General features: G+C 52.5%; 1 protein-coding gene across 1 annotated transcript; it reads left to right on the top strand.

Annotated features, from left to right (window-relative positions):
• The first annotated feature begins 2,013 nt into the window (after positions 1-2,013).
• On the top strand, positions 2,014-13,413 carry LOC136301288 (serine/threonine-protein phosphatase 4 regulatory subunit 3B-like). Its single transcript, XM_066204219.1, has 12 exons — positions 2,014-2,197; positions 4,961-5,553; positions 7,626-7,703; positions 8,235-8,348; positions 9,622-9,759; positions 9,932-10,063; positions 10,793-10,880; positions 11,357-11,515; positions 11,682-11,851; positions 12,171-12,310; positions 12,771-12,930; positions 13,339-13,413. Exons 1-12 carry the CDS (start codon positions 2,014-2,016, stop codon positions 13,411-13,413), a joined length of 2,031 nt encoding a protein of 676 aa, XP_066060316.1.
• Positions 13,414-14,608: the final 1,195 nt, after the last annotated feature.

Genomic DNA, 14,608 nt, shown 5'->3' with positions numbered 1-14,608 from the left:
GCTTAGTTAGGGCTCAATGCACCCAAGCCCTGCCCAGGAACACCCTGACTGCTGGGGGGGAGGCCTGAAGAAAGGATGGGCTGGCCCTGGAGTCTGGTGCTGACCTGGTGGCACAGGCTGATCTTCCATCTTCTGCATTCCTGAACTGGGGCCGCTCCTTGGCTCTTGCCCTGCCTGCTTGCTGATCTGGCTGGGGCATGGACAGAGGACATGGCATTTGGGTGTACAAAAATTGCACCTTTCTAAGTATCCTTTCAACATGAGAAGTTCCTTTTTTCCTTTTTCCATTTGGCAGAGACATCAAGCGCCAGTAGAGTCTGACAATGATCAAGAGGAGGCAGTTCCAGAGAAAAGACTGTGTCTGGCCTAAGGAAGGAAACCCACATTCTGGGGCCTGCGGGCTGTAAATAGTTGGAAGTTAAATAGTTGTCGTTTGTATTAGGTTTAGCTCTTGTTAAGAGATTTGCTGTTTTCTGTATATAGACAAGTAGATAGAGTCAGTTCAAGAAGGAAAAGTTTGTTTTTTGTTCAAGTTCCCAATAAAATTGTTTGACTCAAAAATTAAGGCTGAGCTGTAAAATTCAGAGATTGACATTGGACTCTCTAATTGTAGAAGATGTATTATTGATGAATGCACCTGGGATAAAATGTTCTATGAAACTGGAAATGGGTATGTTTGCCTGTTTTCCTGGGAGTTCCTGAACAGTGCAGTCAGCCATGGAATGCCATGGGAAAGGGGTACCTCTCCTGGTCTCATTTCCAGGCTCCCCAAGCCAAACCAGGAGAGGATTCCAAAAGATTTCTGTGAACCTTCACGTGAATTGCTGGTGTTATAAAGGACTCCAACCCCAGGCAGGAATGGGTAAATAAAACTTAATTGCAACCCGTTACAATAACAAGGCAAAGGGGGGAACAGCACTGGGAGCGGGGTGGGACTCCTCCTGCCACCACAGGCTCAGGCTCACAAAATGGTGTCCCTGCCTTTCAGACACTCGAGGGTGCGTCCGCCTCATTAATATTCATGAGCCCTCCTTAGCTGTCCTTCTGGCCCCGCCCACAGCCTGTAGGTTTACCCACCTGTGGAGACTTGGCTCCTCCCAAGGCCTGTCAATCAGTCCCTTCCGTGCATTTCATTGGTGGAGCCCTTCCCGTGTCCCGATTGGTGGTGCCGTGTTACCCCGCCCGGCCTCCCAGCACCAAGTGTCCCCCACTCCCGGCGGCCTCTTCCAAGGGGCAGATAAACTCCTGCCCCACATGTCTGTCCAGCCCTGTCAGCCAGAGCTGCCGGGCCGTGACCACAAAAGGGGACGGGAGCATTGAGGGGAAAACAGACAAGGGTTCAAAACCATACTGGAACAACAAAAGTGCATGCTGAAAGAACTGTAAACCTTAAGGGAACTTCTGCCCGCCACACTCAACAACTCTGCCTCATTTGCATGAGCCAATCACCACCCCTTATTCATAACACTGGGGATAGCCCCAGCTTGGCATCCAGGGCAATTCCTTTTGCATCAAATTGTGTTTGTAGCATACTTGGACCTACAGGCTGGGAAACTGCCCCAAATGTCTGTCAAATTATATAAGCTGGTCTTCCTATGGACATGACAGCTTGAGTCCAATGTGCTTCTGTTTCACAAAAAACAAAAACAATGGCACAGATTGCAGGTGTTTAGGGATGGCTGCTGGTGTGGTGTCTCCTCGAGTCCCCAGAGTACATGCTCTGGGAGGGGACATGGAAGCGATCCTTGAGGGGAATCCAGTCTGAGCTCCTGCAAGCTTCTACCAGTGCCCTTGATGCCTTTGGGGATGCGATCACAATAGATCACCTGAGCGGCCAGGGGGAGTGGGCAGACCCTAATGATCAGATTAGGGGCTCTGTCAAAAGGGGTGCTTGATAAAATTCGTAAAGCCGCAGTTCAAGCGTTCAATTTGTTACCATCGCTTGACCCTCCAGTTAGTTTTGCAGACATCGAACAGCTACCTGATGAGAGGTTTATCGACTTTATTAATCGAATGAAGACAGTCCTGGAAAAGGAAGGCGGTGACCCCAGTCTGCACGCAGGGCTGCTGTTGAACAGGGCCAAGGCCAACACAAACGCGATCTGCCAGCAGGTCATCGTGGGCCTTCCCATCGACCCACCGCCCACGCTGACCACTATCATAGAGGCCTGCTCGGCAAAAGTGCCAATACTGGCGTGTGCCGAGGAAGAGAGAAGGAAGCAGACATTGGTGTCCGTCTCTGCAGCTGCAGCGCCGACACCACCACCACCACCTCTGCCACCACAGGCACCACGTCAACCACCTACTTGTTTTCGCTGTGGTCTGAAGGGACACCTGGCGAGGAACTGCCCCGCTCCCAGCCCAAAGGGGACAGCAATGCCAAATAAAGACAATAATAAAGTTGCTCTTAAAAGACCCCTAAGGCATAAGCGTGAGCCTGCCCCGCGTGATGATAGAAATGGGGCTGGCTCAGAGGGAGGGGATGGGACTGGACTTGACACCACTCACTGGACTGACTCTGTGTCACGATCTGCTCACACAAGCGGGGTTCGTGATGGTTCGTTTTTGGGATCTCAGAGCGCAAAAGACACAGCGGGGGACAAACTCCGTTTATTCAATCACAAATGCACCTTCATTTAGTGCCAACAAATGTGATAGTGGGGAGAGAAAAGAGAATAGTAAGAAAGACAGAAAAAGAGGGGAAGGGGATTATAGCTACCAACATGGAGGGTCGAGTCCTCGAGGCTTTTGAAGATGCCTATAGACGCGAGTTTCTCCAGTGGGGTGATCACAAAAGTGAGCGGGGTTCTCCAGGGTTTTTATAGTCCTCTCCGAAGCGACAGGCAGTTGGCCAAACAGGTGGGGGAAATCATTGCAGTGTGTTCATTTAGAGAACTCAGAACAAGCCGGTCGTCAGCAGGTGCAGTGTCAGCAGGCGCGGTCACTTCACCGTGACTTGCCCATTGTTTCTGCTCAGGTTCTGATGTTCCGATATGGGTGCTGGGTTTTTCCATCAAACACACCTGCAGGCAGCACTTGGCCAACATCCCACCTCAGCCAGGCCAGAACTGCTGTGTTGAGATTTTAAAGTCCCTTTTAGGTGTTTCAGTCTCTGTCCTTGACGATGGTCGTGAGGCAGATGAGGGATCTTCGGACCGTCTCTTACAGCACCGCAGTGGGATGTGGCATTCGGAAGGGCTGGCGCCCTCTGCTCTGCATGGCTCAGCTCCCCCAGCCAGGCCCAATTCTGCCTGGCAGTTTCACCCTCTCCAGGTTCCTTTCCCTAAGGACCGAATGGCCGGCTCAGCTTGGCACAGCAGGATCTGCATGCATGGCGCGGCTGAAACGGCCGGGCTCTGCCCCAGGGGGCACTCGGGAATGCTCGCACCACAAAGTCCAGCCAAAGAGTGTCCTGGGGCACTGAGATGGGGCCAGAGGCGCTCAAAGCAGTGACCAAAACCAAGAAAAACATCCAAAATACTGTTTAGACCTGAAACAAACCTGGTGGTGTTCCCTGAGGAGAAGGATTGGGGGTGCTGGTGCATGGGCAGTAACAGCCTGTGGGCAGGAGGCTTTCTGAGGGCTAAGTTCGCCCCAAGCCCTGCCGTGTGAATCCCTGACCAATGGGATTTAGCACAGAGTTTTCCAGAGAAAGCAGCTGTGCAGAAATTTGGGACAAACTCTGCCAGGTCCAGATTTCCCTGCTGCCCATGCTCATGCGGAGGCAGCTGTGCCCCTGCAGCCCATGGAGGGCACAGGGTTGGGGTTAGGGTTAGAGGGGGCAGAGATCCACCTGCAGCCCCTGAGGAGCCCTGCACGCCGGAGCAGGAGGAGGCCACAGAGAGGCTTTGAGCCCATGGGAAGCCCCTGCTGGGCAAGGTCCTGGCAGGCCCACAGAGCCGTGCAGGGAGGGGCTTTGCATGCTGAAGCCGGTTTGCTGCAAGGCCTTGTGAACCTGTGGGAGACCCAGGCTGGAGCAGGAGGGCCTGAAGGACTGACCCTGAGGAAGTGTGACCCACGTGGCAGCAGGTTGTGGAGAGCTGTTTCCTGTGGGATGGACTCCAGTTGGAGGACTTCCTGGAGAACTGTCTCCCATGGTGGGGACCCCGTGCTGGAGGAGGGCAGGGACTCCGACTCCTCTCCCTGAGCAGCAGCAGCAGCAAGCAACAATGTGGGCTGAACTGACCAGAACCCAAATTCCTCTCTCCCTGTGCCTCTGGGGGGGGGACGAGGGAGACTTTGGGATAGAGGGATGGCTGGAAGAAAAGTGACTGTGAGATTTGTTTGGCTTTTCATGATCTTGCCCTGATGCTGGGAGTAATCAATTCCATCAATATCCAAAACTTGAGGCAGCTTTGCCCGTGACGGTGAAGGGGGAGGGATCTCTCCCTGTCCTTATCTCAATCCAGGGACCCTTGGTTTTATTTTGTCTGCCCTGTCCAGGTGCAGAGGGCAGGGACAGAGCGGCTCTGGTGGGTACCTGGTGTCTGACCAGGGTCAACCCACTGCACACCTCCAGGCCAGCTGAGTCCACAACCTCTCTGGGCAACCTAGCCCAGTGCCCAGCCTCACTTCAAGGCAAGAATTTCTTCCTAAGAGCTCACTGAAACCTGCCCTCCCTCAGCTTCTGCAGCCTTCTGGTAACCCAGCCTCTGCTGCTGGGTACGGGGAGGCTGCTGGTACGTGTCCCCTCAGTTCTACAAGTTCTCTCCTCAAGTCCCACCAGTTGGTGGTCGGGGACATGGCAGAATGTAGGACCTTTGGCAGCCTGAGGCCAGGTCATCAGGGAGCTAAGCAACGGACTCCCGTGCTGCAGGTGACATCATAAAGGCAAGCACCAGAGGAGGCTGAGGCAGCTCCAGAGGCAGAGCCAACAGGAGGCAAGCACAGTGTGGCCTCTCCTCATGCTTCCCTGTCGCTTCCCTCTTGCTGCCCTTTTGGCACGCGTGACCTTTGGAAGTCACCCTGCATCTTCTGCAGCCACCAGAGGAAGACCAGGAAGAAATGGCTGCAATTTGCCCTGGGATCAGCCTTCCTCCCTGCAAGGTTCACAGACTGGCTGAGGTTGCTGAGCTGATCACCTCTGCTCGCTCCTCAGCCAGCCACAGGCAAAAGCTGGCACTTGCCTTGAAGAACGAAGGCTACATTCCTAAACTCTTAGAGCTTTTCCAAGTCTGTGAGAAGTCACAGCTCAGTCGGGCCTTGCAGCATTTGTCAGCCATTATGCAAGGTATTCTGTGGCTTGACCAAGGAGCTGTGCTGGAGGTGCTGCTGTCGCAGGAGTGTATCATGGATGTGGTCAGATGCCTCGAGTACGACCCCTCTTTGGCACAGCCCAAATGGTGCGGGCAGCTCCTGCAGGAAACAACCAAGCTGAAGGAGCTTCTTCCCATCCGAGACCCTGAGCTCCAGCAAAAATTCCACCAGCTGTACTGGGCACAGTGTATTCAGGCCATCATCTTGCCCAAGGCAGCTGGGGTAGGAGAGGGTTCTCTGGCCAGCCTCACCTCCTTCATCAGCTGCAAGAGAGAGGAGATCGTGCATGTGTTGGAGGTAAGGGGCTTCTGACCTGCTCTCAATGGCTTGGGACCTGGAGCTGGCGTCGCCAAGGCATGGCCATTTATCAGACCTGCCTGCACGTGCACAGGATGTGAATGATCCTGTTATAAATAAGGGGTGGTGATCGGCTCGCGCAAATGAGGCAGCGTTGTTGAGTGTGGCGGGCAGAAGTTCCCTTAAGGTTTACAGTTCTTTCAGCATGCACTTTTGTTGTTCCAGTATGGTTTTGAACCCTTGTCTGTTCTCCCTTCAATGCTCCCCTCCCCTTTTGTGGTCACGGCCCGGCAGCTCTGGCTGACAGGGCTGGACAGACATGTGGGGCAGGAGTTTATCTGCCCCTTGGAAGAGGCCGCCGGGAGTGGGGGACACTTGGTGCTGGGAGGCCGGGCGGGGTAACACGGCACCACCAATCGGGACACGGGAAGGGCTCCACCAATGAAATGCACGGAAGGGACTGATTGACAGGCCTTGGGAGGAGCCAGGTCTCCACAGGTGGGTAAACCTAGAGGCTGTGGGCGGGGCCAGAAGGACAGCTAAGGAGGGCTCATGAATATTAATGAGGCGGACGCACCCTCGAGTGTCTGAAAGGCAGAGACACCGTTTTGTGAGCCTGAGCCTGTGGTGGCAGGAGGAGTCCCACCCCGCTCCCAGTGCTGTTCCCCCCTTTGCCTTGTTATTGTAACGGGCTGTAATTAAGTTTTATTTACCCATTCCTGCCTGGGGTTTGAGTCGTTTATAACAATCCTGCTGCTTTCTCCTCCCTTGGATTATGTAGTTTAAAAAAGGGAAGAGCTCAGGGAAGGATCTAAAGGTTCCTGAATGGGCTGTCAAGAGTTTCGAGTTCTTCTCTTTGATAGCTGAGCAACAGATTGCTTTGGAGCTGGATTGCGGGGGGAGCTGGGAAACGGGCAGCTTTTAGGATTCCCTCTTAGGGGCAGGTGCAATGTCTGTGGAGCTCATTCCGAACCTGAGATGCCAAAGAGCAGGCTCAGGGAGAACGCTGCCAGTGCTCCTTCCCATGGGAAGGACTGCCGAGAAATACGGGGACGCAGAAAGCGTCCAAAGCCTTGAGAGATGATGATGATGGTGATTAGGTTCACCTTGGTTTTCTTGTCCCTTTGGAGGCTTAAGTAATGGGGGAACTGACGTTTTTGGCCAGAAGGGAGGTCTTGTCCTAGAGGTCCTGAAGTCTCTCTTGGGACTTGAGAGGCTTTGACTGTGCCAAGCCAAGGCTGGGGCAGAAGTGCAGAGCAGAGCATCTGCAAGGAGAGAACTGGTTTGAGTGCGAGGAAGGGCGACCAGGACGTGGCTGCAGCCAGCTGGGAACCTGTTCATCTGCTTCCCCTTGCCCGGGGGGCCTGACGAGATGCTTGGCAGGGTTGCAGCTGGACAGGAGGGAAAGGGATCCCTGCGGGATGTTCTCAGGGCAAGGGGAACAGGGCAGGTGCCCCATGGGACAAGCTGTGTCCTGGCTGGCTCTTGGGAGCTCCACTTTCTGGGAGCCTCCCCTGAGCTCAGCTTCCCCTGTGTCGCCGGTAGGGACGTGAAAGAATGAGGCAGGCAGCAAGAAGGTCAGCAGGAAAGTTCTATATTTAATTTTCTGACTCCATCTTATATACAATTCTTTCAGAAGGCACAAGATTGGCTACATAGGTTGCCACCTCTTTGACCTCGTTGGTGAAGACCACCATCAGTCACCTTTCTCCTCCCAGAGGAGAAATATGTAAACAAAAAGATAAATTCTAAAAATATACATTGTTTTCTTGAAGCTGTGTGAGAACAGAATGCAAACTCTGAAAAGCAGGCAAAGTCGGGGCGACACCCCTGTGGCTCTGCGCTTCTGCCCCTGCTTCTGCCGCGCACGGGCACTGCTAAAAGAATGCCCTGGGAAGGAAGGATCCTGCGGGATCTGTGTGCCCTGCACTGGCCTTTGTTGGGCTACAATGAATGGAGGGGTGGACAGTTGGGCTTGCGGGAGTGGGGGATCCTCTCAAGATGGAAGTTCTGCCTTGTTCTGCCTTTCCAGAGGGCCCGTGTCAATTGTGTTCCTTTTGTGTGTTCTGCAGAAAGACCAGAAATTCTGGTCAGAAGTTCTGGCCCAGTTAACAGCTGGAGCTACAGGTGCCCACCAGCGATGGGACTTGGTGAGTCAGTGCTTGCGGGCTGGGAAGGAGAAGGATGAAGGAGGAAAAGGGAGACTGTTCTTGAGGCCTTCTGCACTCCTTGAGGTCTTTCTGGGAACAGGAATCCTTGCCAGTGCAGCTCAATCTTCATTTAAGTCCTCACTTAAGGAAAGATTTCTGGCAACATAAGTTCTGATTTCGTTCTTGTAAATCCGGATTTCCTTGTGTAGAAAGGACCAGCATGGAACCAACACCCTCGACTTCAAGCTCTGTTTTCTTCCCAGAATGTTTCAGCATCCCCAGGAACTTTATTTCTGTATCTGAGGTCTTTCTGAGGTCAAGGCCAAGTGACGGATTTCTCCTCTGTGTGTTTCCTTTGTGGCTTTGCTTTGTTGATGTGGGCAAAGCTTGGAGGAAACACCACAAGAAGAAGACCGTTCTCTAGGAAAGTCCAACCAGGACTCCAACTCTGCTAGAAATTGTAACCCTTCCCTCCTTTCAGAGGGTTTTCTTACTCTAAGACAAGGGAAATTTCTTTTTCCTATGCAACAGGTGACCTTTCTGAAGGACTTCTGCGCCTCTTCCCTCATGTTTCACCAGAACGGGGAGGCATTTTTACAAGGCTTGGCTAAGCTGGGACTTCTTCCTGCTCTTGAAATTCTACTGGTAAGTGAAAACTTCCAGCTGCTTTTCCTCAAAGCAGGAAAGCCCAGACCCAGTGGTGCACTTGTTGGACTTGCTGAGCACTTGTGTGTCCCTTTGCTCGCATACCTTGGCTCTGCTGAGAGTGGAAGTGGATTGGACTAGCCACAATCCCAAAGTTACCACCGCTCTTGCAAGCACCTGCCTGGGTTGCCCTGATTCTTGTGACTCTGCACCAGGGGCAAATTCTGTGCTCAGCGCAGTCCTTGGGACAAGGCAGAGTTAAGATGGAAAGAGACTCTTTGCCACCGGGCAGCTGCACTGGTGTTTTCCTGGGGCTCTTGTAGTTGTGCTTGGACTGGGGCCACAGAAACCTTTTTAGCTCCTCTGGAGCTGTTGGCTCATTCCTTCCCAGAAGATCCTGTCATGGCGGCAGCAGATTTCTCTGTCCTGAGCAGCAATGGGAAACCACAATTTTGTCCCTCCTTTGGCTGAGGCGGCTGTTGCCCCCTGACCATTGCAATCCGGGGTCAGTGCTGCTGTTCGTCACAAACCCCACATTCCAGGGTGTTTCTCTGCTGCAGGAACAAGCTGGGAACTGAGCGAGGCACAGCATTGCCGGCCAAACATTTGTTCTGCCCCGCTCAGCTTGGCAGCTTTAGGGGAAGGTTGGTTGAGTCCCTCGCAGCCCTGGGTGGGAGAAACACTCACATTCCCAAGAAGTTCAAGAACAACCTTTGACTTGCAAGATTGAGAACATGAAGGCAGAATGAGGCACTTGCCAAGTTTTTAAACAACCTCCAGGCAAAGGAAGGCTCTTCACAAACTTGACCTTGGCAAACTTAAGCTTAACCACCTTTAACTTACCCACACAACAAGGCAGCGACTGGGGTTGTTTAGTCTGCCTTACAGTCCATTTTGATGAGAAGGGAGGAGAAGAAAGAGACAGATTGGCTTGTACAATTGGTCCTTTGGTACAAAACGAATCAGTTGTGGGCAACGGGTACAGAAGCTCAGTGTCTCAGTTATTCTAGCGAGGAAATGGCACGAAGGGAATGGTTTCTGCTTAAATGAGGACCCACAGATTCACAGAAAGTCCCTTCTAAAGGAGGCAAAGGGTGGGCAAAAGGGGTTGCTCGTTTATTGTTGCTTCTCTGGAACCATTTTACTGTGTTTCTCAGAGAGACTTGGGGAATGAAACCTTCCCAAAACCTTTCACTCCCTTTTCTTTGCAGCTTTACCTGATGAGAAACAGAAAACCTGATTTACCCTACCAAATAAATCTCTTTTTTCTTAGGGAATGGATGATCTGCAAGTGGCATCTGCTGCCACAGACGTCCTGTCTTATCTTGTCAACTTTTGTCCATTCGTGGTCCAAGAATTTGTCATGCAAGAGGCCCAGCAGAGAGACCACGTAAGTAAAAGTGGTTTGCAGGTGCTTGGATAGACCAGTCTTAGGGCAAACGGGAAACAAGCCAGCCAAACAAAATCTTAATTTTTCTATTTCATTTTCATTTTTATTAAAAGAAACAAACCAAACTGATAGGAACCAGGAAACCCATTGCACTCTAGTTATTTGGGGCTTACTTTGTCTGGGTTTTTGGCAGGGCACTGACCTCATCCGTGTGCTCATGAAGCAGATGATCTGCTATCCTGCTGCTGCATTTGGAGTAGCTGATCAGGTCATGGAGCTGTTGCAGACACTGCTTGATCCAGGGAATCTGCTGGCCACAGCTGAGGTAAGGGAATGCAAAGGGCTGAGGATTTTTTCTCTGCCTCAGCCCAGAGAAACTCTGGTCTTCTCGAGTGCTCTTCTTGTGGGCCCAGCATCTAAACAGGTTGGGCTTGGGGTTAGTGCTTGGCTGTGCTTTGTTCTCTGAGCCTGAATGGCAAGAAGCTCCAAGGAAGACCGAGTCTCCAGAGCCTGTGGCTGAGGCCAAGGCTGTGTCTGGGGCACTGTGCCCACAGTTGTTCCCCCAAGCAGCGCTTTAGGGACACAGCACTGTCTGACCAGAGCTCCTGCTGCCTGTGGGAGACATCTGGCAGCAGCGGGGTCTAGGAGAGGCCCTGGCACCCCCAGTCCACAGGTTCATACCCTGGAATGGACAGGAAAACCTGGGAAAAGGTTGTCAGGTTGTCATGATGCAATGGCTGCACTGGAGAGAACTTGAAGGACACTTTGTCAAGCCTTGGGAGTCATGGATTGCCACGATAGATTGGCATGCCTGGGGGGGATTCTCTTGGGGATAGCAGGGTGGGCTGGATGTCTCTCAGATTTCCTCCCAAAGAAAAAAAAATGGCTCTTTGTGCAGGGAATACCTGTATGCCTCAGGCCCCACCAGAAGGATACAGGCAGAGCTGTCGGAGCCAAGGGAATTCTTTTTAGGCTGTTTCTGCTGGCACTGTGCTTTCTGATTGGGAAGGTCTCTGCCGAGGCCAGGATGTAATGAAGCCATTTTCTCCCTTAGGTATCCAAAATACTTGGATTTTTCAATTCCTTCTACACGCGCTGTCTTCCTGTTCTGACTGCGCCGCTTCTGGCCAATGCAGCAAAAGGTACCTGGGAAATAGCAAAGGAGGGTTTTTCCTTGTTTTCCCCCTTTGGAGGCTTGTAGGGTCTGGAAGGGACTGACAGGTGTGCTCCCAGTGATCAGCCGGTCGGCCAGGTGGGAATACACTTGAGGAAAAAGGCTGCTCCCCGGGGACAGGAGTTCTGCAGGCAGCATTTTCAGTCCCTTCTTCCCCTCCCTGACATGGCTTCCAGCTGTGCTTTGTAGCAGATGGACCTCCCGGAGGAGGGTTGTTCATGGTGGAGGAGTTGGACTTGGATGCTTTCTAAGATTTGCTTCAAGGGCCAAAAAAGTCACCATTGTGCTGGTTGTTTTGTTCTCCCCCAAAGTTCTGCCTCCTAAAGCAACCCAGGACAGCCAAAGTCCACTAAAACCATGTCAGGAACTGCAGTAGCACCTGAGCACAGGGCTTTTTTTTTTTTTTGTCTTTTTTGCTCATTGAAGGCATTCTTTTCCTTGCAGATGATTATCAAGCGGCACAACTCCTGGCCTTAATTTTGGAGCTGCTGGGTTTTTGTGTGACGCGACACAAGGAGCACATGAGGAGTTACATCCTCCACTGGGATCTGCTAAGAAGAGTCCTCCTCTTGATCAATTCCAAACACACATTTCTGGCCTTGGGTGAGTAGCCTTTGGCATTTTCTTCTTCCAAGCTTAGCGTGTCCTGGGTGGAAGGTGTTCCACGGGACACCTGAACTCAGGATTCATGGGAAGGGATGGAAATGAATTTCTGGACTGCAGTCCTGACCTGTGGCTCTGGCATCCTTGCGTTTTTCTCTTCACAAAGGTGCTCTGCACTTCCTGAGGAAGATCATTGCCCTGAAGGATGAGCTTTATACCCGTTACATCATCCAGGGAAACCTCTTGGCACCCCTTGTGCAAGCTCTGCTGGAGAATGGAGCCACGTACAACCTGCTCCGCTGGGCTGTGCTGGAGCTGTTTGAATTCCTCAGACTGGTGAGTTCAGCAGCAGCTTCCGCTCGGACACGCCCGTGGCCTCTCACTCAACAGGCCCAGTGCAGCCTCCCGCTTCAGTGCAAGTGTCACAAACAGCCTCGGCTCACTCTCACTCTGGTGTCCCTTGCCATGGGAACATGAATCATTCTTTCCAGATCTCAGCTCTTGGCTTCAGGATCAAGCTGAATTGCTTCACACTTGCTCCAGACCAAAAGTGTTTTGGCTCTGGCCAAGTTCCTTTGCCAAGGGAACTCGGAAGCTTTCTGAACTGTGGCCTGTGACCACTGGAGACTTGAGACCGTGTTTTGTTCCTCTGCAGGAAGACTGTAAGTCCCTGGTTGCCCATGTCGTTGAGAACTTCTATCCTGCACTGGAATCCATCACCTATGTGCAGACATTCCAGGGACTGAAGAGGAAATATGAGAGAGACAAGCACCGACAAAAGCAGAGTGTGCACAGGTAGGCCCCAGTCTCTGTGCTGGGAGCCTGGCAGGGACTTCCCTAGGGCAGGGCTGCTCCTTGCTTTTCTCTTTGCCAGAGGGCAGCAGGAGTAGGTGGCTGGCACTGACTTTGTCATTCCTTCTGGAGGAAAACTCCAGGATGAGAGGAAGGCTGCCCCTGCCTTTCCTTGCAGCCCCCTGGAGTAGAGCTGCTCTTGCTCAGGACATTCCTTGCTCGTCTCAGAAGGCCCTGAGCTTCCCCAGAGCAGAATCTTGCTCTGTCCCTACGAGGGGGGATTCAGCTTGCCTGGGCCTCAGCCAACGGCTGCTCTGTCTTCCAGTGAGGACACAAGTGCCCAGGGAGCTGGATCGCCTTCCCAAATGGGCCACGCTCCCTCCAGGCTCTGCAAGTCATTGCTGATCCTGGCTTAGTTGGACACGTCACCAAAGCTGGAGTCACTTGTCCTGTCTCTCTCCAGGGTCCTATCCTTCTTGGGCAGAGGTGCAAGAGCCTCAGAGCAGAAAGAACAAATTGTCATCGGTGGAGCCCAAGTGGGGGCAGCTCAGACAGCACCAACAAGCTTCACAGGCTCCTCTTCAAAGGAGGCAACCCCGTGCCCACTGCTGAGGGCCCCCAAGGTGGGAGAACTGGGCTGAGCGGCTGCTCTGGCCAGGGACAGTGGAGCTGCCGTGCCAGGCCTGGCCCAGGGCAATGCAGCATGGGCAGCAACAGCCTGTGGGCTTTCAGGGGGGCTTAGTTAGGGCTCAATGCACCCAAGCCCTGCCCAGGAACACCCTGACTGCTGGGGGGGAGGCCTGAAGAAAGGATGGGCTGGCCCTGGAGTCTGGTGCTGACCTGGTGGCACAGGCTGATCTTCCATCTTCTGCATTCCTGAACTGGGGCCGCTCCTTGGCTCTTGCCCTGCCTGCTTGCTGATCTGGCTGGGGCATGGACAGAGGACATGGCATTTGGGTGTACAAAAATTGCACCTTTCTAAGTATCCTTTCAACATGAGAAGTTCCTTTTTTCCTTTTTCCATTTGGCAGAGACATCAAGCGCCAGTAGAGTCTGACAATGGTCAAGAGGAGGCAGTTCCAGAGAAAAGACTGTGTCTGGCCTGAGGAAGGAAACCCACATTTTGGGGCCTGCGGGCTGTAAATAGTTGGAAGTTAAATAGTTGTCGTTTGTATTAGGTTTAGCTCTTGTTAAGAGATTTGCTGTTTTCTGTATATAGACAAGTAGATAGAGTCAGTTCAAGAAGGAAAAGTTTGTTTTTTGTTCAAGTTCCCAATAAAATTGTTTGACTCAAAAATTAAGGCTGAGCTGTAAAATTCAGAAATTGACATTGGACTCTCTAATTGTAGAAGATGTATTATTGATGAATGCACCTGGGATAAAATGTTCTATGAAACTGGAAATGGGTATGTTTGCCTGTTTTCCTGGGAGTTCCTGAACAGTGCAGTCAGCCATGGAATGCCATGGGAAAGGGGTACCTCTCCTGGTCTCATTTCCAGGCTCCCCAAGCCAAACCAGGAGAGGATTCCAAAAGATTTCTGTGAACCTTCACGTGAATTGCTGGTGTTATAAACGACTCAAACCCCAGGCAGGAATGGGTAAATAAAACTTAATTACAGCCCGTTACAATAACAAGGCAAAGGGGGGAACAGCACTGGGAGCGGGGTGGGACTCCTCCTGCCTCCACAGGCTCAGGCTCACAAAACGGTGTCTCTGCCTTTCAGACACTTGAGGGTGCGTCCGCCTCATTAATATTCATGAGCCCTCCTTAGCTGTCCTTCTGGCCCCGCCCACAGCCTGTAGGTTTACCCACCTGTGGAGACTTGGCTCCTCCCAAGGCCTGTCAATCAGTCCCTTCCGTGCATTTCATTGGTGGAGCCCTTCCCGTGTCCCGATTGGTGGTGCCGTGTTACCCCGCCCGGCCTCCCAGCACCAAGTGTCCCCCGCTCCCGGCGGCCTCTTCCAAGGGGCAGATAAACTCCTGCCCCACATGTCTGTCCAGCCCTGTCAGCCAGAGCTGCCGGGCCGTGACCACAAAAGGGGAGGGGAGCATTGAAGGGAGAACAGACAAGGGTTCAAAACCAAACTGGAACAACAAAAGTGCATGCTGAAAGAACTGTAAACCTTAAGGGAACTTCTCCCCGCCACACTCAACAACTCTGCCTCATTTGCACGAGCCAATCACCACCCCTTATTCATAACACTGGGGATAGCCCCAGCTTGGCATCTAAGGCAATTCCTTTTGCATCAAATTGTGTTTGTAGCATACTTGGACCTACAGGCTGGGAAACTGCCCCAAAT

Source organism: Chamaea fasciata, unplaced genomic scaffold, assembly GCF_029207755.1.
Source record: "Chamaea fasciata isolate MVZ Bird 193981 ecotype frontalis unplaced genomic scaffold, bChaFas1.0.hap1 SCAF_25, whole genome shotgun sequence".
Classification (NCBI taxonomy): domain Eukaryota; kingdom Metazoa; phylum Chordata; class Aves; order Passeriformes; family Sylviidae; genus Chamaea; species Chamaea fasciata.
This window is presented reverse-complemented; position numbering and strand designations above follow the sequence as displayed.

Bases quoted from the DNA above. Each gene is read 5' to 3' on its own strand.
- LOC136301288 (XM_066204219.1), top strand. From the start codon at position 2,014: ATGAAGACAGTCCTGGAAAAGGAAGGCGGTGACCCCAGTCTGCACGCA. The intron at 12,311-12,770 runs GTAGGCCCCAGT...GTCTCTCTCCAG, and splicing joins CAAAAGCAGAGTGTGCACAG to GGTCCTATCCTTCTTGGGCA. The intron at 12,931-13,338 runs GTGGGAGAACTG...TCCATTTGGCAG, and splicing joins CACTGCTGAGGGCCCCCAAG to AGACATCAAGCGCCAGTAGA.